General features: G+C 41.1%; 2 protein-coding genes across 2 annotated transcripts; one reads left to right on the top strand and one right to left on the bottom strand.

Moving 5' to 3' along the window:
* Positions 1-963: 963 nt before the first annotated feature.
* On the bottom strand, positions 964-4937 carry shisa3 (shisa family member 3). The gene is made up of 2 exons (XM_042492771.1): positions 4568-4937; positions 964-2204 (listed from the first exon to the last, which is right to left on the bottom strand). Exons 1-2 carry the CDS (start codon positions 4836-4838, stop codon positions 1630-1632), a joined length of 846 nt encoding a protein of 281 aa, XP_042348705.1. The 5' UTR covers positions 4839-4937; the 3' UTR covers positions 964-1629.
* A 240-nt stretch (positions 4938-5177) lies between these two features.
* LOC121947682 (BEN domain-containing protein 4) lies at positions 5178-19900 on the top strand. Its single transcript, XM_042492769.1, has 7 exons — positions 5178-5436; positions 8046-8810; positions 13116-13691; positions 15389-15480; positions 15649-15675; positions 16499-16739; positions 19482-19900. Exons 2-7 carry the CDS (start codon positions 8339-8341, stop codon positions 19712-19714), a joined length of 1641 nt encoding a protein of 546 aa, XP_042348703.1. The 5' UTR covers positions 5178-5436; positions 8046-8338; the 3' UTR covers positions 19715-19900.
* The last annotated feature ends 598 nt before the right edge of the window (positions 19901-20498 follow it).

Genomic DNA, 20498 nt, shown 5'->3' with positions numbered 1-20498 from the left:
CGCATCTTTTCATGTAAATCCTCTGTGCTTTGATTGACAGTTTGAATCCACTGCAGGAATGGCGGACTCAGCCACTACATATGAGAACTACTATATATAAAGGTAATTAGGGAATGATATACATTAACTGGTGTGATTTCATGAAAATCAAACAGATTACACCTTTAACGTGTAACGATCGCATAGCCACTGTGAAGTCAATAAATGACAGATATTGTTTTGAACGGAATGGTTTCAGAAATTTAGGACCCAGAAAAAAAGGGGAAAGAAATTTCAATGAACCTTTTAAGACTAGTAACAGCCTTCAGTGTGAATTATAATCAGGACTCTAACCTGGACAAGAAAAATGGAAAGTTTTTTGAGGCTTGGCTAAGACATGAAAGATAATTCCTGTCCAAAAAAGATTTAGGAAATGTCATGAAAACTTGTTCACAACTTGTATTTTCCTTTTATAAGCAGAGCATGGAATGTGAAAGTTGGAGTCCAACCCGACAGCAGTGAGCATAAACAAGACCTGAAGAAGTTAACGCTGGAATCTGCAAGTAAGTTGTACTTTGTGTTAAACAGTGATAATGTCACAGACTTTAAGGGAGCCTGAATGCAGCAGCTAACGTCCTCAAACTCACCAGTCTGGAAGTTTCATGAGACGCTGATTGCCAAGTCTGTTTCACAGTCAGATAACCGGAGAACAGAGGAGTCTTTGTGGAGATTTTGCTATACCTGTTGGTGCAACCTAAACCTCTATTTCTGGGGCGAGTTGTTTTTAACACTGTGACCATGCCATGCTCATTGAACACTGACAATGACTGATCTCAGCGCTGCATTCCTGCTGTGAAGTCTGGCGCAAGAATGAGCGACAGGTAGTGAGCTGCTGTGCAGGCCCGACCGCTCCGGTTTCCTTTTTGTCTGAGTGATGATGAGGCGTCCTTCAGAGCACAAAAATATCGTTTAACAGACTTCACATTTATCAGAAGAGAGACAACATTTTATTTGCTGTAAATTAGGGAATCAATATGACAACCCTGCTCAGGGTATAATGTCTGTACAACATCTTATAAAAGTCCACATTTCATCTTTAAGTAAAATGTTCTTTGTGTATCAAGTCCTCCCCTCTTTCAGAGGTCTTTGCGATTGTCAAAAAACACAATTATCTCCCTGGTTTCCAACATCTATTTTTACTAATGTAACCATGACTCTCAGAGTGACAGTGTCGGTGCAGTATTTCAATTTTTTGAGGAAGGTTTGTGAAAAATTGTTCAGGATTTTAGTCTGTTTTGTGAGCTGTCACCTTAAAAAAAAAACAGCCTGCATTAAAGATAAAATGTGAGGCCAGTGAGGTCTGTTTACAATATAAGACAAAAGTGCACAAGTTTGAAACTGTTGCTGGCTCTAACAGGTCTGTTGAACTCTGATGTGTCCTGTGATGCAGAAGGGGGAAGCGCCTCAGGCCACACAGCTTTGTCGTACTTTATCCCTCGTCCTCCTGTCGCGCTCTCTGTGTCCGTTCTGCCGGCCTGGGACTTCCACCCAAACACCACCAGCTGTGTCGCAGTGTGTCTGTCCTCGCTGACTCACATCCAACCATCTAGAAATCATGTAATCCCTCTATTTCCCCTGCTGGGAACCCTGTCAGCTCTGTCCGAAGTCGGCAAAGCCCTTGGCTGCTGAGAAGGCGTCGGGCTGCAGGGGGAAGAAGTACTGCTGTGGCAGGAGGAAGCCGGCGCTCTGAGAGGGCTGGTGGAGCTGTAGCTGGGTGTGGGTGGAGGGCAGCGGGTGCTGCATACCTCCTGACATGGGTGCTGGTGGGGATGTGTAGGGGGGAGGAGGAGGTGGAGGCAGAGTCTGAGGGGTCTGGGTGGGGGTGGAGGCTGATGATGAGACGGTGGCGGACACCAGGCAGCCGTGCTGCTGCTGCCCCTGACCTCCAAGAGAAAACCTCCGCATGGAGCTGCCGCCTCCAGCTGAGCTGGAGCTGGTGGTGGCCGTACTGGACTGTCGCGACGGGGCGCGGAGGCTCGGGGGGGCGGAGGTGAGGATCATCGGGATAGTTTCACCCTGGCAACTACGCAGGGAGAAGCGAATGGGCTGCTGGGTCGGCTGCTTGGGCCGCAGGCACGTGCAGCAGTAGACGGCCACCAGAGAGCCGACTACGACGAAGGCAACAAAAATGCTTCCTACCATGAGGAAGGGAACGTAGACGGGCTCTGAGGAGGGAGGAAACACAGGCAGGTTAGGACCAACAGTGAGAAAACACCTTTATGGGACAGAAAGCTGAAGGCTATGAAAATGTGCATAGGTGCAGATTTCGGGGCGGTGGAGGGGAAATGTACCCCTCAGTATTTAGAACATGTGTTTCTGTACCCCCCCCAAAAAACATGAAAGCTGATAACTTTGATTTTGACAAAATTAAAGACATGTACAACATTAATTGATGCAGAAAAGGCACAAACTGGTGCATAAAAATTGTGTGCAGGATTTAAAAATAAAATACAGATTTTTTTTAACACTTTAATTAACTATTTAACATTTAGAAGCACAAACGACACATTATAAGTGTTTTATATTATTACCACTGTGTTAAACTCTGTAGTAATACATAGTAATACATATGCTGTCCTGTAAGTCTTATTCGTGACAAAAACATAAATTAATACTTAAATCTGCTTATAACAGCATAATGCTGCAATGAAAAACCTGAAATGCTTTTGTATTATTATTATTATTAATCCTAGAAAAAGAGTTATTCAAGTTTAACCTTTTTGGGCACTAAAATTTGCAGGCTGCTGTTTAAGGTGGTTAAGACTGTGATACTAAACATAGTTTAATCGGGTCATTTGTTTTAAATCCTTCGTAGTATTATTAACACACATTCCTGCTGGAAAACACAAACAGCTCAAGTTACACTCTGTGACGCCCATTTATTCTTTGGGAGGAAATGAGCCAATGTTTATTTATTTTCATAAGAAAAATAGGAAATTGTGAGCACAGTGCATTCACTTAAAGCCCCAAAGCTTATCTGTTTGTAAAATTTAAAGAAAACGTTGAGGGTTAAAGTGACCGATTATGAAAGATTTCCCACCTCACAGTGAGTTAATGTCACACTTTAAGTCTGTCAAATGTTTAAAGGAGCCAAAGAAAAGGGTGTTTCTGTCTCATTATGTTATGATTGGTTTGTTTGGGAAATTAATGAGCCGTAAAGGGAATGTGTTTAGTGTTTCACAGCGCTATAAGCCGGCTTGTGTGTGAAAGTTTTGAACACATTGCTGTATTGTGTAAGCCTTATCCTTCAGTTAAGTTTTGTAATAATTTCTGCTTAAAGATAAGTAAAGAATTAAGAAAACTTTTTGAGTTACTGACAGGCCGCACCATCAATAACTGGTTTTCCTTTTCACACTGATAGCAATCTGCAGTGAGTTCAGGTCAAATGAAGCCACAGGCACTCAGATAAAAGGTGGAAACTAGAAACTTTGGTTGATTAATGCTGGAAACGTCTGTCCGTCCTGGAGGAGGGATCCCTCCTCGGTTTCTCGTCCCTTGGTTTCCACCATCATCTCCCCCGTTAAAGTTTTTTTTTTTTTTAAAGGATTTTTTCTTATCTGCTGTGAGGGGTCCAAAGAAAGGGATGTTTTATGTTGTAGTCCTCTGGGGCAAATAATAATTCATGATAATGGACTTTATCTATAAAACTGAAATTGATTTAAGTTACTATTATCACAGCCCTTTGAGGCATGCTTTGTCATACTGGGCTGATAAACTTTGACTTGACTAAAAGAAAAACAGTAACTTCATATATAAAAAGGTTACATACAAAAGAACTTCAAGTCTTGTAAAACAGATCATATACTTTAAAAAAAGGCATCAACATTTATATTTTGTCCTTACTGTGTTGAATAGTACAGATTTTGTCCTTTGTTGTCTGACAAGAGACATTTAAAAAAAAGGGGGGACTCAGAATCACTTTTTTTTAGGAATCTGACTCTGTCAATCAATAAAAGCTGACATAACAGCAAAGAACAAGCACGACAAAGCTTGAACAGTAGACGTTAGAATAGTCAGGACTATGATGTACACAAGTATGTGAAAAAAATAGGTGTGCCAAAATATATACCATAAATGTACATGAAGAGTACCAACAGTAGAGATGAAATTGTTTGTGTAGATGCACCACATATTTAGTTTTATTTCTTATAATTTCATAAAACAGCAGGGTGATGATTGGAAACTGTGCCCACTGTGGCACTGAGACCTGCTTTATTTTGTCTTTATTGACGTTCAGCTGACCTCTGACCTCCCAGCAGAAACCAAATAAAATGACAAAATGAGACTAAATAAGCCATGAATTAGACTTAACATGCCTCTGTGTACTTCATCCATAATTACATGCAGGTTTTATTCAATTAGTTTAAGGTAAACAGTGATGTATCTGTGGTATTTTTTACCCAACCTAATTAATCTCTTAAATACTTTGCAGTTTTATGCAAAGTTTTGCCAAAATGCTGCACTTTAGGGAAGACTTAAGGAATGCATTTTGTAAGATGAAACTTATGTTAGAAATTACAAAACTTACGCGCTGCAAACTCGGTGTTGTCCACCTCCCTGTCGTTGGTGCAGCTGCCCTGGTCCAGCCGTGCGTCCGCGGCCGCGCAGCAGTAGCGCAGCGAGCAGGAGCCGCAGCACACGGTGGCGTCCGTGGTGTCAAAGTCCTCCGGACACTGGAAGCCATCGTGATAATTCCCATTAGCGTCCAGCCAGCCGTGGCAGTACTCCCCCTGCGCGTCCGATATCCGCAGATTCCAGGTCAGATATCCCAGCAGCAGGCAGTTCAGCAGGCGCACCATCCCGGCAAGCCGCTGCGGTTCACGGGTCCCTGCGTCCGCTGGGCTGCAGCTCCCGGCCACCGAGCGTCGGTCCCGGTTACAGACTCTTCATTTAGACTACTTTTTTATTGATAGAAAAAACGCAGCGATCCCGAGATGCAAAGTTATGTCACCGTCATCTTCCCACCATCCATCGTGTTGAGCCAAAAGTTCCCAAATTGCAATGTGAGAAAATCCTTAATTTGATCTCCTCTTTTCTTTTTTAAAGTTACTAAAATATCATCACTCAACTTTCTTCTCCTCCAAACATATCTGCTCCGCGTTTCTCTCCGCTCTGCATCGAGTTGCTGCTCTGGGGTCGTTTGTTGATGTCGGTGCAGAAGTTGTGCGCCCACTTCACTGAGGAGCTGCTGCTTTTGTGACTCTGGCTGTGTACGCGCGCACGTAACTCCCATTAAGAGACGTGCGCGTTCACGTGGTGGTGGTGGTGGTCGCAGCGGTGCAAAAGGATTCACATAATCATGCAGGAGCCCAAACAACATGCAGAAATGATCTTAATAAGCTCAATGAGCATGAGAGGAGGCCCGCAGTGCTGCAGGTGTGGACAGCTGAACACAATGTGAGTTTGTATCAACCATTTTTTTAACATTTAAGACCAAACAATACAAATGCCTTAAATAATACAAACAAAAATTGGACGATTGTCATGCGAAAATACAATGAAAATCATTTAGCCTAAAGTGGCGTTATAGCCCTAAACGTTCTTATCCTCTTGTAACGCAAGCAAGCAATGAGCAGTTACAGAGCTCTGGATCAGAAATGCTCTCCCTAGCCGATAACATCAGCGAGTCAGCCTGCATTCTGACAACCTGTCTTTCCCTGATCCAGTATTTTATACTATTTACAATGAGGAAATGTGAATGAAGGTAGAATCATCTTCTGGTTGGTTCCCCTCGTCATCTGGCTCCCCATTTCAGCGTGGCATTTTCTCTGGATTGGTCAACTTCGAGGACAGTCCCTTTTTAGGAGTTGTTTTTTTCCTTTTCTGCATGACCTGTTGAACTCAGTCACAGAGACCAGACACCCACACTCTTTTTTTTGTCTCATATACAAAAATATTTCCTCATTTTTGTCTCTGTTTACGGATGACCTTAACATGACACTCCTAAATGACCTATACAATAGCATTTCAATTCCTCTAACGGTAGTAGTTTCAACATTCTCACTTCAGCATTTTTGCAATTGCATAACAATTTTAACCTTTCTTGGACAGATCCTTAAGGGCTCATGTCACATGAAACTTGTTCCCTATCCTAGCATTATAATCACACTTTAGCTGAAATCATTGTTCGGTTACAGAGATTTAGGTTACATACTTACATACTTGTGTCAGACAAATATTGCCTACGCCCTTGCATTTGATTGATTTCTTACGAGGCAAAATCTGAACTGTTTGGGAGTATTAATGAAAATGAGAGCATAAAACAATTTATGTAAATCAGGCAGGCAGGTCTTTTCATCTCCGTCTGATAAACCTTCTTATGGTTTTTAAGGTATTAATGTGTCGCCCCAGATGTCGGAGATGCAAACTTTGAGGCTGCAGACGAGCGCTAGGAAGGCCTCTCCTATCAATATGTAATCAAAGAGTTATGGCACTCAACGTAAAAATTAGATCTCAATATTAAAGATAGCTGGTTTTTATAAATATTTAGGAAAATGTATATACAAGATCCTGCCGGCCTAATTGGGAAATTTTGGGACACATATTGGTAATTACCATACAAAGCCACCCATACCAGATCTGCAGACTTATGTTAAGTTTACTGTTATAACTTGTCATGTTTTCTTGCTTAACCTCTATCAGAAAATGTGTTGTTAAATCAAATTCATTTAGAGAAATTGGGCTTCAGGTCATTAATTCATTAAATCTTAATCTTAATGTTTCTTCAGTGCCATATTGTCTACAATGGACATGGACTGAAAGCATCAGATTTGATATTTTTAAGTGGCAAAAAATACTTAAAATGTCTGAGATGTGATGAAGTGGCACATAATGTCCCATTTTAGCTTATTTTTTCCCCAATTTTATCTGCATGCATCAAATTCTCACTCAAACCCTTTCCCGTAAAAAGTAAAAAAATGTTGTGAAAATATTTTGATGACAACTCAAAGATGAAATAAAAAGCAACATCCCACAATCTTTATATATATATATATATATATATATGATAGTATTTATATAGTATATATTTATACGCTTATTATTTTAGCTGCAGTAATTTTATTACCAGCATGAGAAAACCAACATGCTACTCTTCTAAGTTCTAAGACCACTGTTTTTTTTGTCCTGTCCATATTACATATCTCAAATCAGGAAAAATCATTGTTTCNTATATTTTATACGCTTATTATTTTAGCTGCAGTAATTTTATTACCAGCATGAGAAAACCAACATGCTACTCTTCTAAGTTCTAAGACCACTGTTTTTTTTGTCCTGTCCATATTACATATCTCAAATCAGGAAAAATCATTGTTTCATGTAAATCACATTTGTAGCAACAACACAAGAACATTTGGTGGCTGGCTGCCAGTATTTAACCCTTCTAAACCTAGAGCAACATAGCTTTTTTTTTGGATGCTTTTAGGTGCCTTTTACAGATATTGTATTTAAACATTTTAACCCCGGAGCAAATTGACAAAAGAGAAAAGCTATGGAAAATGTCTTGGGGAAATTATTATTTATTAAGTTTTTTAAATTAAAAATTATTAATTTTTTTCAGCATTTAATTTATTTTTATTCATTTATTGTGTTACAGGTTTCAGGTTAATTTTCTTGTAGTCTTTACCATTTCTTGCTGATTTTGGTGGTGTTGGATTTTTTGGTGTTCATTGCCTTCTTTTATGTTTTTAAATAAATCAGTCTAATTTGCACAGGTTTCAAAGAGTTTAAAAGCCTAAGATGTTAAACCTTATTTGTCCCATTTTACTTGATGTCCCACATTACCTGACTTCACCCCATTTGTGGTGTTTTTACGCAGCCCGATTATCTCTGAACTACTTTGCTGCGCATTTTCTTTTCTTTTTTGCAGGTTTCCTACATATCTGGGTGTGGATGTCCTTTCCTTTCATTTGCGCTCATGTTGCTCCATTGATGCTCTGAGCTCAGTAGCAAAATGGCCTCTGCCTTTTCATTTGTGGGATTGGGTTCTGCGTTTTTTTCACTTCTAGATTGTACAACTGCTGTAGCGCCCCGTTGTTCTCTGTGTGTGGATGGTGGCTACAAAGGAGGCAGGCAGCGGCGCACAAGTCCCGCCTGTATTTCCCTCTGGAGGAGTCTCAGTGTCGGAGCTGCCGGCTGGGGATTGGAGCGGCGGCGTGTCAGTAACTGAGCCCACCCTCCACACCGTGTGCATGAGGGATACCGAGCCAGACAGTGACGGATCTGATCCTCCACTCATCAGCTGCCTGTCACACCAGCACGCCTGCACGATACCGGACCCGCGTTGTGACACCTGGCCGGGATGGAGGGAGAGATGCAGCCCGCAGATGAGGGGCCGTGCGCCCCCAAGATGTGCCGACAACAGCGGGGTCCGTACAGCACCCTGAAAACCTTCCAAAGCAAGCGCTCGGCTGGCAAGTCGCGCTTTGACAGGTCCGCTGTGGTCGAGGTGCCTCTGTTTGGCGACGGACACCACTTCACTTTCCATCCCGAGCAGCCTCACCATTTCCAGCCGCACCATCACCACCAGCACCAGCAGCAGCGTCTGCAGCTCCACCAAACCGGCGTCGCTATCAGCAGCAGCCAGCAGCATCACCCGACGCCTCAGCAGCAGCAGCAGGATCGCTTCCCATGTGAGAACAGGCCCAACAGCAGGGTCCCGACATCCACCTCAGCGGCGGCGGCTGCATCCCCCGGCACCCAGCAGAGGCGCGCCGGCAGCGGCAGAGCGGAGCCCAGATTCTCCCCTGACTGCAGCTACGGGATCAGCTCAGGTGGGTGTCAAAACTTGTTCAGGGTGAGTGATGAGAGTAGCTCCTGGACATGCGTGCAGGTCTGCTCCACGGTATTTATTTTGATTTGTGATGTTGAGATTTTTCTGAGCTGCATGTCCTGATTGTGGTGCATATTTTGTGTGTGTGTGTGTTTTTTTTTCTGCCGAGATATTTGAGCAAAGAGTCAGTGAACTTGACCGGAACACAGAACATTATATGTCACTAAAAATCATGCATCTCTTTTGTTTAGGGATGCACGATAATATCGGCACGGTATCATCGGTATGTGCAGATATTGGCTTTAAAATGAAATATCAGAATCGGCCCACATGCTGATTTCTGCTTATATCAAAACCTGCCTCTTTTTTTGTTTTTGACAAAGTGAACATGAACAAAACATCAACCCTAAGTTTAAGTATTTGTCTTTTTTTTTTTGCACAATGAGTGAATATTACACATATTGAAAAGAATTGTATTTCATGTCTCCATCTGCTGGTGGGCCATCACAATAAGAGTATGCACATTATGATGTTAATTCCACTACAGATGAGAATTGATCACTAAATTCAGGGAGAATAAATGTGGATATATCAATATCAGTGTCAGCCAAATGGGTTGTTTTTATATCGGCATATTGGATATTGGCAAAAAAAATCCATTATCATGCATGCTTACTTTTGTTCACTTGCATGTTTTTGCTTCTCTTTTTCTTCCTGTCAGCAGTGATTGATTTGCTTCTGTAATGAGAGCAGTCATGATTGAATCTCCTGCGTGCATGTGCTAAAAATTGTGGTCCGTGTCTGTGTGTGTGTGTATATATACTTGTGTGTGTGCATGTGCAAGAAGGGCCTTCTCAATCTCCGGTTGAAACACATTGTTCCCTGCTAATTTTTCCTCCTCAGCTGCGGTTCATTAGAGGGGCTGTGCAGGCTCAGGGAGAAATGTGCTCCCCGTGTGGAGGGCGGGTCCATGGGAACCAACATTAAGATGAAAGCAATGAACCTAATCCTGTCAGTTAAGAAATTAAACATTACATCTCGTCCTCTAATCAGATATTAATCTCTTTATCACCGCTGGAAGCAGAGGCTCAATTTGCTGCCGGTTATTGTTGCTTTCACAGACGATCGAGGGTTCAGAGCGAGCTCAGGTTGCACTGTATTAACTACAGGGGAATTGGCAAATGTGAGCATGAAGTATCACCGGTTTGATCTAAAAATAGGCATTTGTATCATATCTTAAACCCTCTCCAATCTGTGAAAGAGCAGCCTTATTCTTTCAGTGCTGATGACCCATTGTTTGCAACCCTTCTGGTGTGCACGTGGCCCTGATTTCACTCATGAAACAATCACACAAAACCATATTTCCCCCGCTCATATTACACAAAATGCACCACGCTAAACGTGTCGTGCATTCTTACTGATAATGACACATCAGAGTGCTTTTTATCTGCACGATGGGAGCAACTTAATGTCCCTCTCATGGCAGCAAAAGAAGGGGAAAAAAACTTGATGCCCTCCTCATGAGGAGAGGCAGCAGAGACCCCTTGGACTCAGCAATCAGTTCAGCACACAATAACACAAATTGCATTGAAAAGCCGTTCCCAAAGAGTTGTGATTAAAATAAATGGGGCTCATAAATTTGCCTCTGCCGAGCGTGTTGTTTTTAATGAAATTTTATGAGGCTCTCAGCTCACAGAACTGGTGAGAGAGGAGAGGAGGGTGGTGGCGGCTGGTGGGTGGGGGGTGCAGGGTGAAGGCGAATGCTATCAGATACATCTCGACGGGTAAACAGAGACAGCACGCATATTAATAAATGCGACACATCTGCGCCAGGCTGATAGACACGTCTGAGCGAGTGGCAACGCAGCAGTGGCCGCCTAGAACTCATTTTGCCTGTGTGTGTGTATTTGTGTGTGTGTGTGTGTGTGTGTGTGAGGACAGTGGACTCATAATCATTACATGGAGGTATGTGTGAGATCATCTCATTGAGACGTGCCCAGACTACCAGGGAAACTGTACACTGAGGCTCGTTTCCGGACAATAGCTCCGTGCTGATTCCCTTTGCTGGGCCGCAGCAGATACTGTGACTTTAGAGTTTATTGACATCTGAATAAATCAGCATAATCAAGCTGACATTTCTATGAGCAGAGGAGCCGACTTTATGTGGAGAGCTTTGCCACAAAAAGACTGGGTGAAAAAGAGAGAGAAAGCAGGCAGAAAGACACAAAACAAGAGGAGGACAAAACATAAAGTCACTCGTATTGTTTCCACAAGTGTGTCTGCTGCTCTCCTATAGAAAAGCAACTACATCACTGAAGTACTGTACTCTTGAGGTACTTATACTTCTGTTCTCTGCTACTTTCTGCTTCTAATTTACTACATTTCAGAAATAAAATTCGTACTCTTTACACCTCTGCATTTCTTTAACAGCAGAACTTCTTGGTTACTTTTCGGATTTAGATCCATCATTAAAAACACACGATTTAAACTCGTAAAATAAAATGCAATGAACAAAATCAGTGAATCCCAACGTCTTTGACTCATGGACCCTTCACAATAAGAGCAGTCTAGTTAGGGTTCCTTGTTGACGAGTTCCACTAAAGACAAACGGCCCCTCCAAACTTCTCACGTCTTCATTAAACATGTTTTTGAGGCCTAAATCATCCAATATTTCACAATAAAAGCACAGATTAGAAAACAGTCCAAAATATAAATACAAATTTGTGTTGCAAAACCTATTTTCCTCTGTTTTTCTACCCCATTAATCATCTCACAAACCCTCTGATTTATTTTCAGCAGATGGTATTAGCACCCAGGTGTCTGTAGCCAACAATGCTATTTGCACCCAGGTGTAAATAGCCACGTAGGCTATTTACACCTGGGTGCAGGCCTATATGGCATCATGGCAGAGGCAGGCACCCAGGTGTCTGTAGCCAACAATGCTATTTGCGCCCGGGTGTGTATTCCTGCAGTATCAAAATCTGAGGTCTATGCAGCTAATTTGTAAAGTACACAGTGTGCATACAGCAGCTTTATGCATCCTGAAAACTGGAAATAATAAGCCACCATTGACTCACATGGTCTCAAACTGCTGTCTGTTGTGTCAAAGTCCTTTGTTTGACCCATTCACCCACAGCAAGTTACTCATCTTGCTCCCTCCATGCACTGTGGTCGATTTATACAACGTCGCCTAACTTTCTGGCAGTCAGTTGGTGATTTTTTTCTTGTAGATTTACAGTTTTAATCTGAAGAAGTTTCTGAGTTTGGCCAGTACTAAGCCGAACCATGACCGTTTTGTCCTTGCCCTAACTGCCTCTGACCTTGACGCCTCTACGTAACCGGCACAAGCCGATCACAGCACACAGTGGGCTCTGTGATAACGCGTCAAAGGGATGTAAGTAAATAGCTGAAGAACTGCTGCAGTGTGACTACTCTCACATGAGTGCAAATAGACACTTTAAGTAAATACATTTTCAAGGCCCAAAGAGGTGAAGCACAGATTAGATAGCAGTCCAAAATATGAATACAGATTTGTGTTGCAAAACCTGTTTTTTCTTCTTTTCAACCCCATCAGTCTTGTCACAACCCTTCAGGTTTATTTATGACTGGGTCCGACTCCTACGGGGGAAACCGCTGAACGAAAACAACCTAACTGGATATAAATTCACTGAAAATAGCTCCACCTCAACCAACTACAGCAGTAAAATGTTGCCTACACGTTCATACGTCAATATTAACAGTCTAATGTATAATAATATAACACAGGAGCCACTTTTCTGTAGAACAAGTACTTTTACTTTTACTAAGTACATTTTTGTACCCAACAACTTCTACTTGTTAAGGATTAATGATCCTTTAACTTTGGGAAAACGTCTGAGTGCTTTTTCAATCACTCTGTTTTAGTGCAGAGAATTAAGTCTATCAAAGCCGGAAAATAGTAAACAAAGAAAAGATCAATTAAGTCACAGTTCTGGAGCTATTGACTACATCACATGATCTTCATCATCAGATTATGTTTGCTTGGCTGTCGCAGAATTGTTGGTGCACATAAGTAGGACTTCTCACAAAGTTTGAACATCTGCTGCTCTCAAGTGAAAATCATTTTGCTGATGAAGACCATGTGATGCAGTCAAAAGCTCCAGAAAGGCTACTAAATAGATCTTTAGTTGATTTTTTGTTGTCAGCTGCTGTTTCCAAGGTCAAAAATTAACCTTGAACCTCAAGTTTCTAAATCTATGAACACAGTAGACCTATAGTTAATGTTAATCGCCACTGTCTCTGACATCCTGATTTTTCTCCGCTGCAGAGAATCGTCTCATCCTGGACGCCTTCGCCCAGCAGTGTAGCCGAGTCCTCAGCCTCCTCAACAATGGCCGTCTCCTGGAGCCCTCCTCTTCCTCACTCACCTCCAACATCAAGCTGGAGGACGGGCCAGGGGAGGTGCAGGGGCTTCACTGCTCCTCATTAGGGAAGTCCAAACTTGAAGAGAGCTCGTCCACCACAGACCCGGAGGAGGAGGCCCAACAAAGCCATTTGAACCAACAACAGACCTCTGCTGTTCTCCGCATCTTCACAGACTCCCTACAGAACTATCTGCTCTCAGGGCCGCAGCCGCAGCAGCAGCAACATCTGGCTGCAGGTCTGGAGGACGAGCAGTGTCCGCTGGCGGAGCCCGGCTCGGGGGTGTCTCCTCCGAGACACAACCTGGGAGGCTGGGGCTCGCCGACTCCATCGGAGTCGTACGGCCACCCGTCGTCCACGCTGCCTGAGGAGGAAGAGGAGGAGGAGAGCTGCTGTCCACGCTGCCTGGAGTTGGAGCAGGAGGTGCTGTCGCTGCAGCAGGAGAACGAGGAGCTGCGCAACAAACTGGAGAATATCCCAGGTGCAGTAGTGAAAGTGATGTATTCTGTGGGACGATTGGTGACAAATTAAAGGAGAGGAGTCGTTCCTCCACAAACGCTTTTCACCAGAGAGTCTGTCTGAAGAGCTGCTCAAATTTGAAAGACTTGAGATTTGACTTGGACTTAAAAACAGCTCTGGTTTAATGTATAATAATGCATTTTTGTTTTATGGTAGTCATCAAGTAGTTGATCAAGATTCAAGATTACTTTATTTGTCACTAGGAAATGTGTCTTTGACATAAAGGCTGCCACATAAAGATACTTACATAGGGGAGAAATGGACATTAAGTGCATTGAAATATATGTAACACTGCCCCTTATGTTGCACCCTCCTGCGCCCTAAGTTTAAAGGGTTAACTGATAAAGGGATAAAATACTTTTTTATACTATTTCATCACATATCTTCACCTGTATCTAACAGAATCATTATAATATCTACCTGATGTATTTAGCAGCAGTCTAAACACAGGAGCTAAGAGGGTCTGCACTCATTTTATAAACTGTAGTCTTTTGAAAGAGCATTTGGAGGGGTTTTGTTTGTGCAGAGTTGTTGATATTTATTTATTTATTGATTGCAACTTTATTCATGTTTTCAAAATATAGTAATTAGACATGCTGATTGTCATTTACACAGATGCCCACCCACACCCCCATCCCGGTTTACAAAAATAACCAAAATAGGGGGGGAAAAACTGGCATCTCCAAAACCACGCAGCTGACATGGCTAAAAACAACAATCAAAGTTTATGAACAAAATACATTCATTTTATGTCGATCGATTAAGTGACTGTTTCACTCATCTACTGAAGTGCTTTGAATTAGCAGTGTGTAGGACATAGTGGCGTCCAGCAGTGAGGGTGCAGATTGCACCCCGCTGAAACGTCTCCTGTGCCAAGTGTGAACTCTCTCGAGGTCTCTTCCTCTCTAAAACAGACCGACCAGCTGATTTAAACCAGTAAAAACACAGAATAGAGCAGTTTCACGTGAAAGATGAGGGTTTTGCCAACGCTGCCCACTGAGGGGCTTCTAACTACGGAGGCCGATGCTGAAACTTAATTGGCCCTGTCCGGAGCCAGTGATGGTTTGTCTGTTTTGGGCCAATGTAGAACAACATGGTGGACTCGGTGGACGAGGATCGGCTCGATATGTAAATATTAACCTCTCATTCTGAGTAACAAAAGCACGGCAGTTCTTATTTTCAAGTGATTATACACTAAAGCAAACATACTTATTATATTATGTTACTTTTCGGCCGATGTATCCTTCTGAATCCTACAAACTGGACCTTTAATTTATCACCTGTCTGTATATCTCAGTAAGATAGTTTGTATCTCTGCATGAATTGATATCCAACCTACACATCCATGCAGCCATCTTTTATTTGGGTTGAGTTTTTGTGTGTCATCAGTTGCAGAGAGCCACATGCTCTCGCTGTCTTAATGCATCACAGAGTTTGGGGCAACAGTCTTAATAGCATCTATTTTTATGAACTTTTTTTTGCTCTCCCCAAAGCATTCGGAGCTCCCCGGTGTCACCTTAACCTAATTTGCACTAAACCGGCTCATTCTATCTGCACGGTGCTGGATTACTGTTGTTAAGTTACACCCTGGTCTCTGTGCTCGCTGCAGGGAAATTTAAAAATGGGCTTTAATCTTTCTCACATTGTGTTTTTGCACAGTTCCCTGTCAAAATGTTCTCGACTACTTCAAGACTGTTCTTGAGTTTCACAACCAGCTGGTCCAGCCGATGCCGGAGGAGCAGCTCACCGAGGTGAGGAATCATCCACCACTATTTAAAGAATGTGTGATAAGCAGCATATGTTAAAGTGTAAAAATATCAGATCACATCCATCCCTTGATTATTAACTTTTTCATTGTGTTAATTATGCAGTTAAGTGGTGTGAAAATGTGTAATTAAAGATCATTTCTGTCCCTGCAGGAAGAAGAACGGCAAACAGTCTTTGAGGTCTGTTTTTTTATTATTTTATTCAAATAAATTCTGTTGTTTTTTAAGAACATAAAGGATTTTGGTATATATGTTTGTAATTTCTGCCAGTGAAAATGGTGGAAAATTATTAAAATTGACACTATATGCTGTTTCACTTCTTAAAATAAGGGGTTATGTACGACCAGGAAAAGTTTTTGCATGTCTATCTGTGGAGTTAAACAATGAAACAGCTAAAACATTTTCTAAACATAAACCAGTTTAAAATAAGAAATAAAAACATGATTTTGACGAGGCTCAGGGATGAAGAGGATGTTTGACAACAGGGGTTACTGTTTATTTATTTATTTGGTTACTCAATATTTGCTTTTTCTTCTAGTTTATCTTCCTCTTTTTTCTATAAATACTATGTAATGTTGTTATTTGATTTTGGGTATGTGGGTGTATGCATATATGTTTAGTGAAATTAGCTGGTTTATCAAATTCAGTGATTTATGGAGAAGGGGTGGGATTAATTAAGTTTGTGCTTCTCACTCCTTTTTGAATGTGTAACCCAAGTCATGTGTTTTTGTTTTGCGTTTTTCATTGTCTGTAAATATTACTTTTTTTGTCTGTCTGCTTGTTTGTGTATCATTTTCCTTTTTTTTTTTTTTACATGTTCCAAATACATTTAAAAATCAAATAAAAATTAAACGGCATTTTCAAAGCTTTCAAAACTAGACAATGCAGTCAAATTTGGGTCCCTGTGAGGCTGCAGGAGGAGTTAACCCATGGTGCAGTAAGGTGATGGACACACCTGAGCTCCGTTTGATCCTCACACCTTCTGTCCTCCTCCCCCCTGCAGGGCAGTAAACAGCTCCTGGAGAACTACCCTCTCTTCATCTCTAATAAACAGTGGGACGAAGCCGTCAACTCCTCTAAGAAAGACGGCAGGCGGCTGCTGCGCTACCTGATTCGCTTCGTCTTCACCACGGACGAGCTCAAGTTCTCCTGCGGTTTGGGCAAGAGGAAGCGTTCAGTCCACTCAGGAGACCCAGGCCTGGAGAGACGGCCGCTCAACCCCGTCAAAGTCAGCTGCCTCAGAGGTACACGGGGAAAAAAGTAGATATGTATTTAGAACATGTAAAATTAACAAAACAAAACAAAAAATATACATTTTTTTGCACTTTTGGGGGGAATTTTCTTGTTTGTTTTTTTTACTTTTCGTTTTCTTTTTAAACTTATTTTCATTCTTACTAATTTCTTGCACATTTTTAAGCCATGTCTTGTTACGTTGACTTTTTCCCATGTTTTTGAAAGAAATCAACTCATTTTGCTCAGGTTTTAAAGGGTTAAGTGTAACTGAAACACTTGTAGAAGTCTTACAGTTGTCCCACAGCCAGACGCTCTGTCAGATGTCTGCGTTTAAAATGTCGGTGTGGTTTGAATGATGTGGTGCCACGCTTATAAGAGTACTCCGGTTTTACAGCCAATGTTTCAGAGTTAAAAAGCAGCAGTAACCAGAAAGTGAGCTCAGTGTTTACGGGCTCATAACAACATGAAACTGAGTCTGTGTTCACATGGCAAGAACACATGATCTCAGACATTCGAGGTCACGTGTTTTCAGTTTTCCTGATCAGATTCAACTGATCAAAATTCATGTTTTGTTTCTTTTTCCTCTCCTGCAACAACTCATCATTGCACCTTTCAATAACAAGGCATTTCAAAGTGTTTTTTTTCTGCTTGAAAGATCGTCTTCTCATAAAACCAGTATGTCTATGCAGTAAAAAACTAAAAAGACGCTTTTGAATATTGGTGCCACATGACCAGAGAAAACAGAAGAAAGGGGCTGTGGTAGAGGTAGAAAACATAAAACTACCAGAAAGAACTGCACCGCAAGAGCCCAATAAACACTCCCGCTAGTGGGTGATGTAATTTAAATAGCCTGTCAGAAAACAATATGGCGGCTGGATAGTAACAAACAGACTCTAAATACAGTGAAATGATAAGCTAAAATACGTTTTTTGAAAACATTTGGGGCAAGAAACATGCAACTCAGTGACAGAATCTTGGTTGAGATCAGGGCTGTTAAGTTTTACCATTTGAGCTCAGTTGTTTCAGCTTGTGTTTTTACAGAAAAAAACAGAATTGTGGCCACTTTCTGCTCACAAACTCTCATACTACGGCTTAACAGTGCACAAAAATATGTTGACATATCAGGTGAGAAATAGGCAATAACAGAAACTTGGTGTATGTTCAATCAGCGCTGCGTAGTTTTACTGTTTGAGCTCAGTTTTCTGAGTTTGAGAGAGAGAGGCAGCTCTGTTGGCATATGAAAATGGGAAGTACAATCTGCAGTTGAAGCAGCAGTACTAGGGCCAGCAGAAAATGCACCAGGTGAGCTGGGAGCAGGGAGATCTGTGCACAGATAAGATGGGGGGAAGTTTACCACAGTTTGTTTACACATACTGCCCACATTGTTACGATACAAAGCTGACTGAAAATCGGCAAAGTATCCCTTTGAGACAGAGAGCGTCTGACTCTACCATTAAGTTAACAATTGCACCACTAATTAATTCATCTCCACTGCAAACTGTCTCACATATTTGTTATGATCATGAAGCTGCAATAATTTTTCAGCCACTTGGGGGCAGCGAAAACAAGTTGTGATTACAACACTGACATATCGCTTTTTAGAATCAGAAATACTTAATTGATCCCCGGGGTGAAATTGTGGTCGCTCTGATGCAAGCATCAATAATTATCACAAGTAGAAATAAGTACAAGCACAAGTATATAAAAATATAAATGTGAAAATAGATATACAGTAATAGTAAACAATTAGCACAATATGTAAAATTTTCAATATATACATCTTTAAAAGTATGTACAATATGTTAAGTATGTAAGTGTGTAAAAAGATAATATAAAGAAATACAGTAATAGATAATTAGCACTAATATATAAATATTTAAATTACAATATGAATAACGTGCTGAGTGTGTAAAGTATGTAAAATATAAAACTGTGCCTTTAGATACGATATAATGTATAAAACTAGAATGTAAGGTAAAATATAAAAATAGAAATATGTGTACAACTTGATTAACATGATAAAGTGAATATGTTGTCAAATAGCTGCTGATTTACACATCCAGCAGCTAACAAGCAACATAAAAATATATTTAGAGTCGTGTGTCTGCCAACTTGTTGAAGGTAAGTCCATTATTCACTCTCTTTTAGCTCCGTTTTTGGTCTCTACCAACTCCTGAGGGGTACGTCTGTCTCTTTAACTGCTAAATGCTCCACTATGCTTACCAGCTGGTCACTAACTGTCTGTCTGATGTTTCCTGCTGAGTGCATAGTGCTGTCAGTTTTTAGAGCTTTTTTACTGACAACAGCCACCTGCTCTGGCAAAAATCAGCACAGAGTGAATCAGAACAGTAAAGTTGCAGCCTGACAGCTAAACAATGATCCAAAACAAGCGATAAAGCTCATATAAAAAGAGGAGAGCTGCAGATTCAGGTGATAAGGTTTTACATTGTTAATGCATATATTGTTAATATAAAAAATATAAATCAGAAACTCTTTAAGATGATGAGATGTCTCATATACAGAAAATCCAGTTCTATGTAAAATAGAGCATTAAACCTGTAATGTCAGTTTCACCTGAACGATTTAAGTCCAAGTGTCACAGTTTGTGTGACACACGTTAAGTGAAGTTAAAAAGTATTACGTCAAAAAACAACTGGCATCATCCTTAAAACCTCACTCCTGTCGACTCCCGGTACAAACGAAGGCTTGCTTTGATATTTTTAATCTTCTTTGATTGAAAATCTTCTTGCCAGAGTTCATCCGGATGCACTGTGCCTCAAACCCAGACTGGTGGATGCCCTCCGAGGAGCAGATCAACAAAGTGTTCAGCGACGCAGTCGGTCACGCTCGTCAGGGCCGAGCGGTCGGTACGTTCCTGAGCAGCAGCGGCAGCAGCACCAGCAGCCTCTATATGGACGGCTTTGATGGACACCTGTCACAGGACGAACTGTATTTAAAAGGCTGCCAGAACGGCCAGTCGGACTGAAGTCAAAGGAGAAATAAAAGACAAATGCCTGAAATGTAGCTGTACAACAACATATCCCAAAACACTGACCTTAACCTGTCACTTTACACAGTGAAGAAAACATTCCAGAAGTTTATCAAACAGAATATAACTACAGTCGCTCTGAACCAGTTTGAATAGTTTGTAGCTTTTCTGCCATTTTTATACCGACAGTTTCCTTTAGTCAAAATATGACTCTTAAGCTGTTTTAAATTTTAAAAATTTTAGTCTTCCATTTGCTACTTTTTCTATGTTTTGATGTTTTGAGCAGCCACGTTACTATCAGTGGAATTTTTCTGTTTGTTTGGTCATCAGGAAGAAATTTTATGTTAATGTTACTCAAGTTAGAGACTTGTTCTATCCATCACTGACACTGTGCTCTGTGGAAGCCCATCTGTGATGGAAGAAAGATCCTGTAACTCATTATGATGAGAAACTTTCTCAAAATAATGAGTCAGCCTTTTTGAGAACGATTTTGAGAAACAGTCATAATTTTTAAGATACGTCATCACTTTTTAGGAGGTTTTTAAGTATTTTGATTTTTATGTCAATATTTTGAGATACTATGGTAGTATTTTGAGATACAAAATCATTATTTTGAGAAAGTTCTCATTATTTTGAGATACAAAATCATTATTTTGAGAAAGTTTCTCATTATTTTGAGATACAAAATCATTATTTTGAGAAGGTTTCTCATTTAGAGATACTAAGTCAGCATTTTGAAAGTTTTCTGTTATTTTGAGATACTAAGTCAGCATTTTGAGAG

This window comes from Plectropomus leopardus, chromosome 9 (genome assembly GCF_008729295.1).
Source record: "Plectropomus leopardus isolate mb chromosome 9, YSFRI_Pleo_2.0, whole genome shotgun sequence".
In the NCBI taxonomy this organism is placed as follows: domain Eukaryota; kingdom Metazoa; phylum Chordata; class Actinopteri; order Perciformes; family Serranidae; genus Plectropomus; species Plectropomus leopardus.
Note: the sequence above shows the minus strand (reverse complement) of the source record. Positions and strands in the feature narration are given on the sequence as shown.

Coding starts and splice junctions, on each gene's coding strand:
- shisa3 (XM_042492771.1), bottom strand. CDS start 4,838: ATGGTGCGCCTGCTGAACTGCCTGCTGCTGGGATATCTGACCTGGAAT. Junction 2,205..4,567: donor CAACACCGAGTTTGCAGCGC/GTAAGTTTTGTA, acceptor CTCCCTCCTCAG/AGCCCGTCTACGTTCCCTTC.
- LOC121947682 (XM_042492769.1), top strand. CDS start 8,339: ATGGAGGGAGAGATGCAGCCCGCAGATGAGGGGCCGTGCGCCCCCAAG. Junction 8,811..13,115: donor CAGCTACGGGATCAGCTCAG/GTGGGTGTCAAA, acceptor TCTCCGCTGCAG/AGAATCGTCTCATCCTGGAC. Junction 15,676..16,498: donor AACGGCAAACAGTCTTTGAG/GTCTGTTTTTTT, acceptor TCCCCCCTGCAG/GGCAGTAAACAGCTCCTGGA.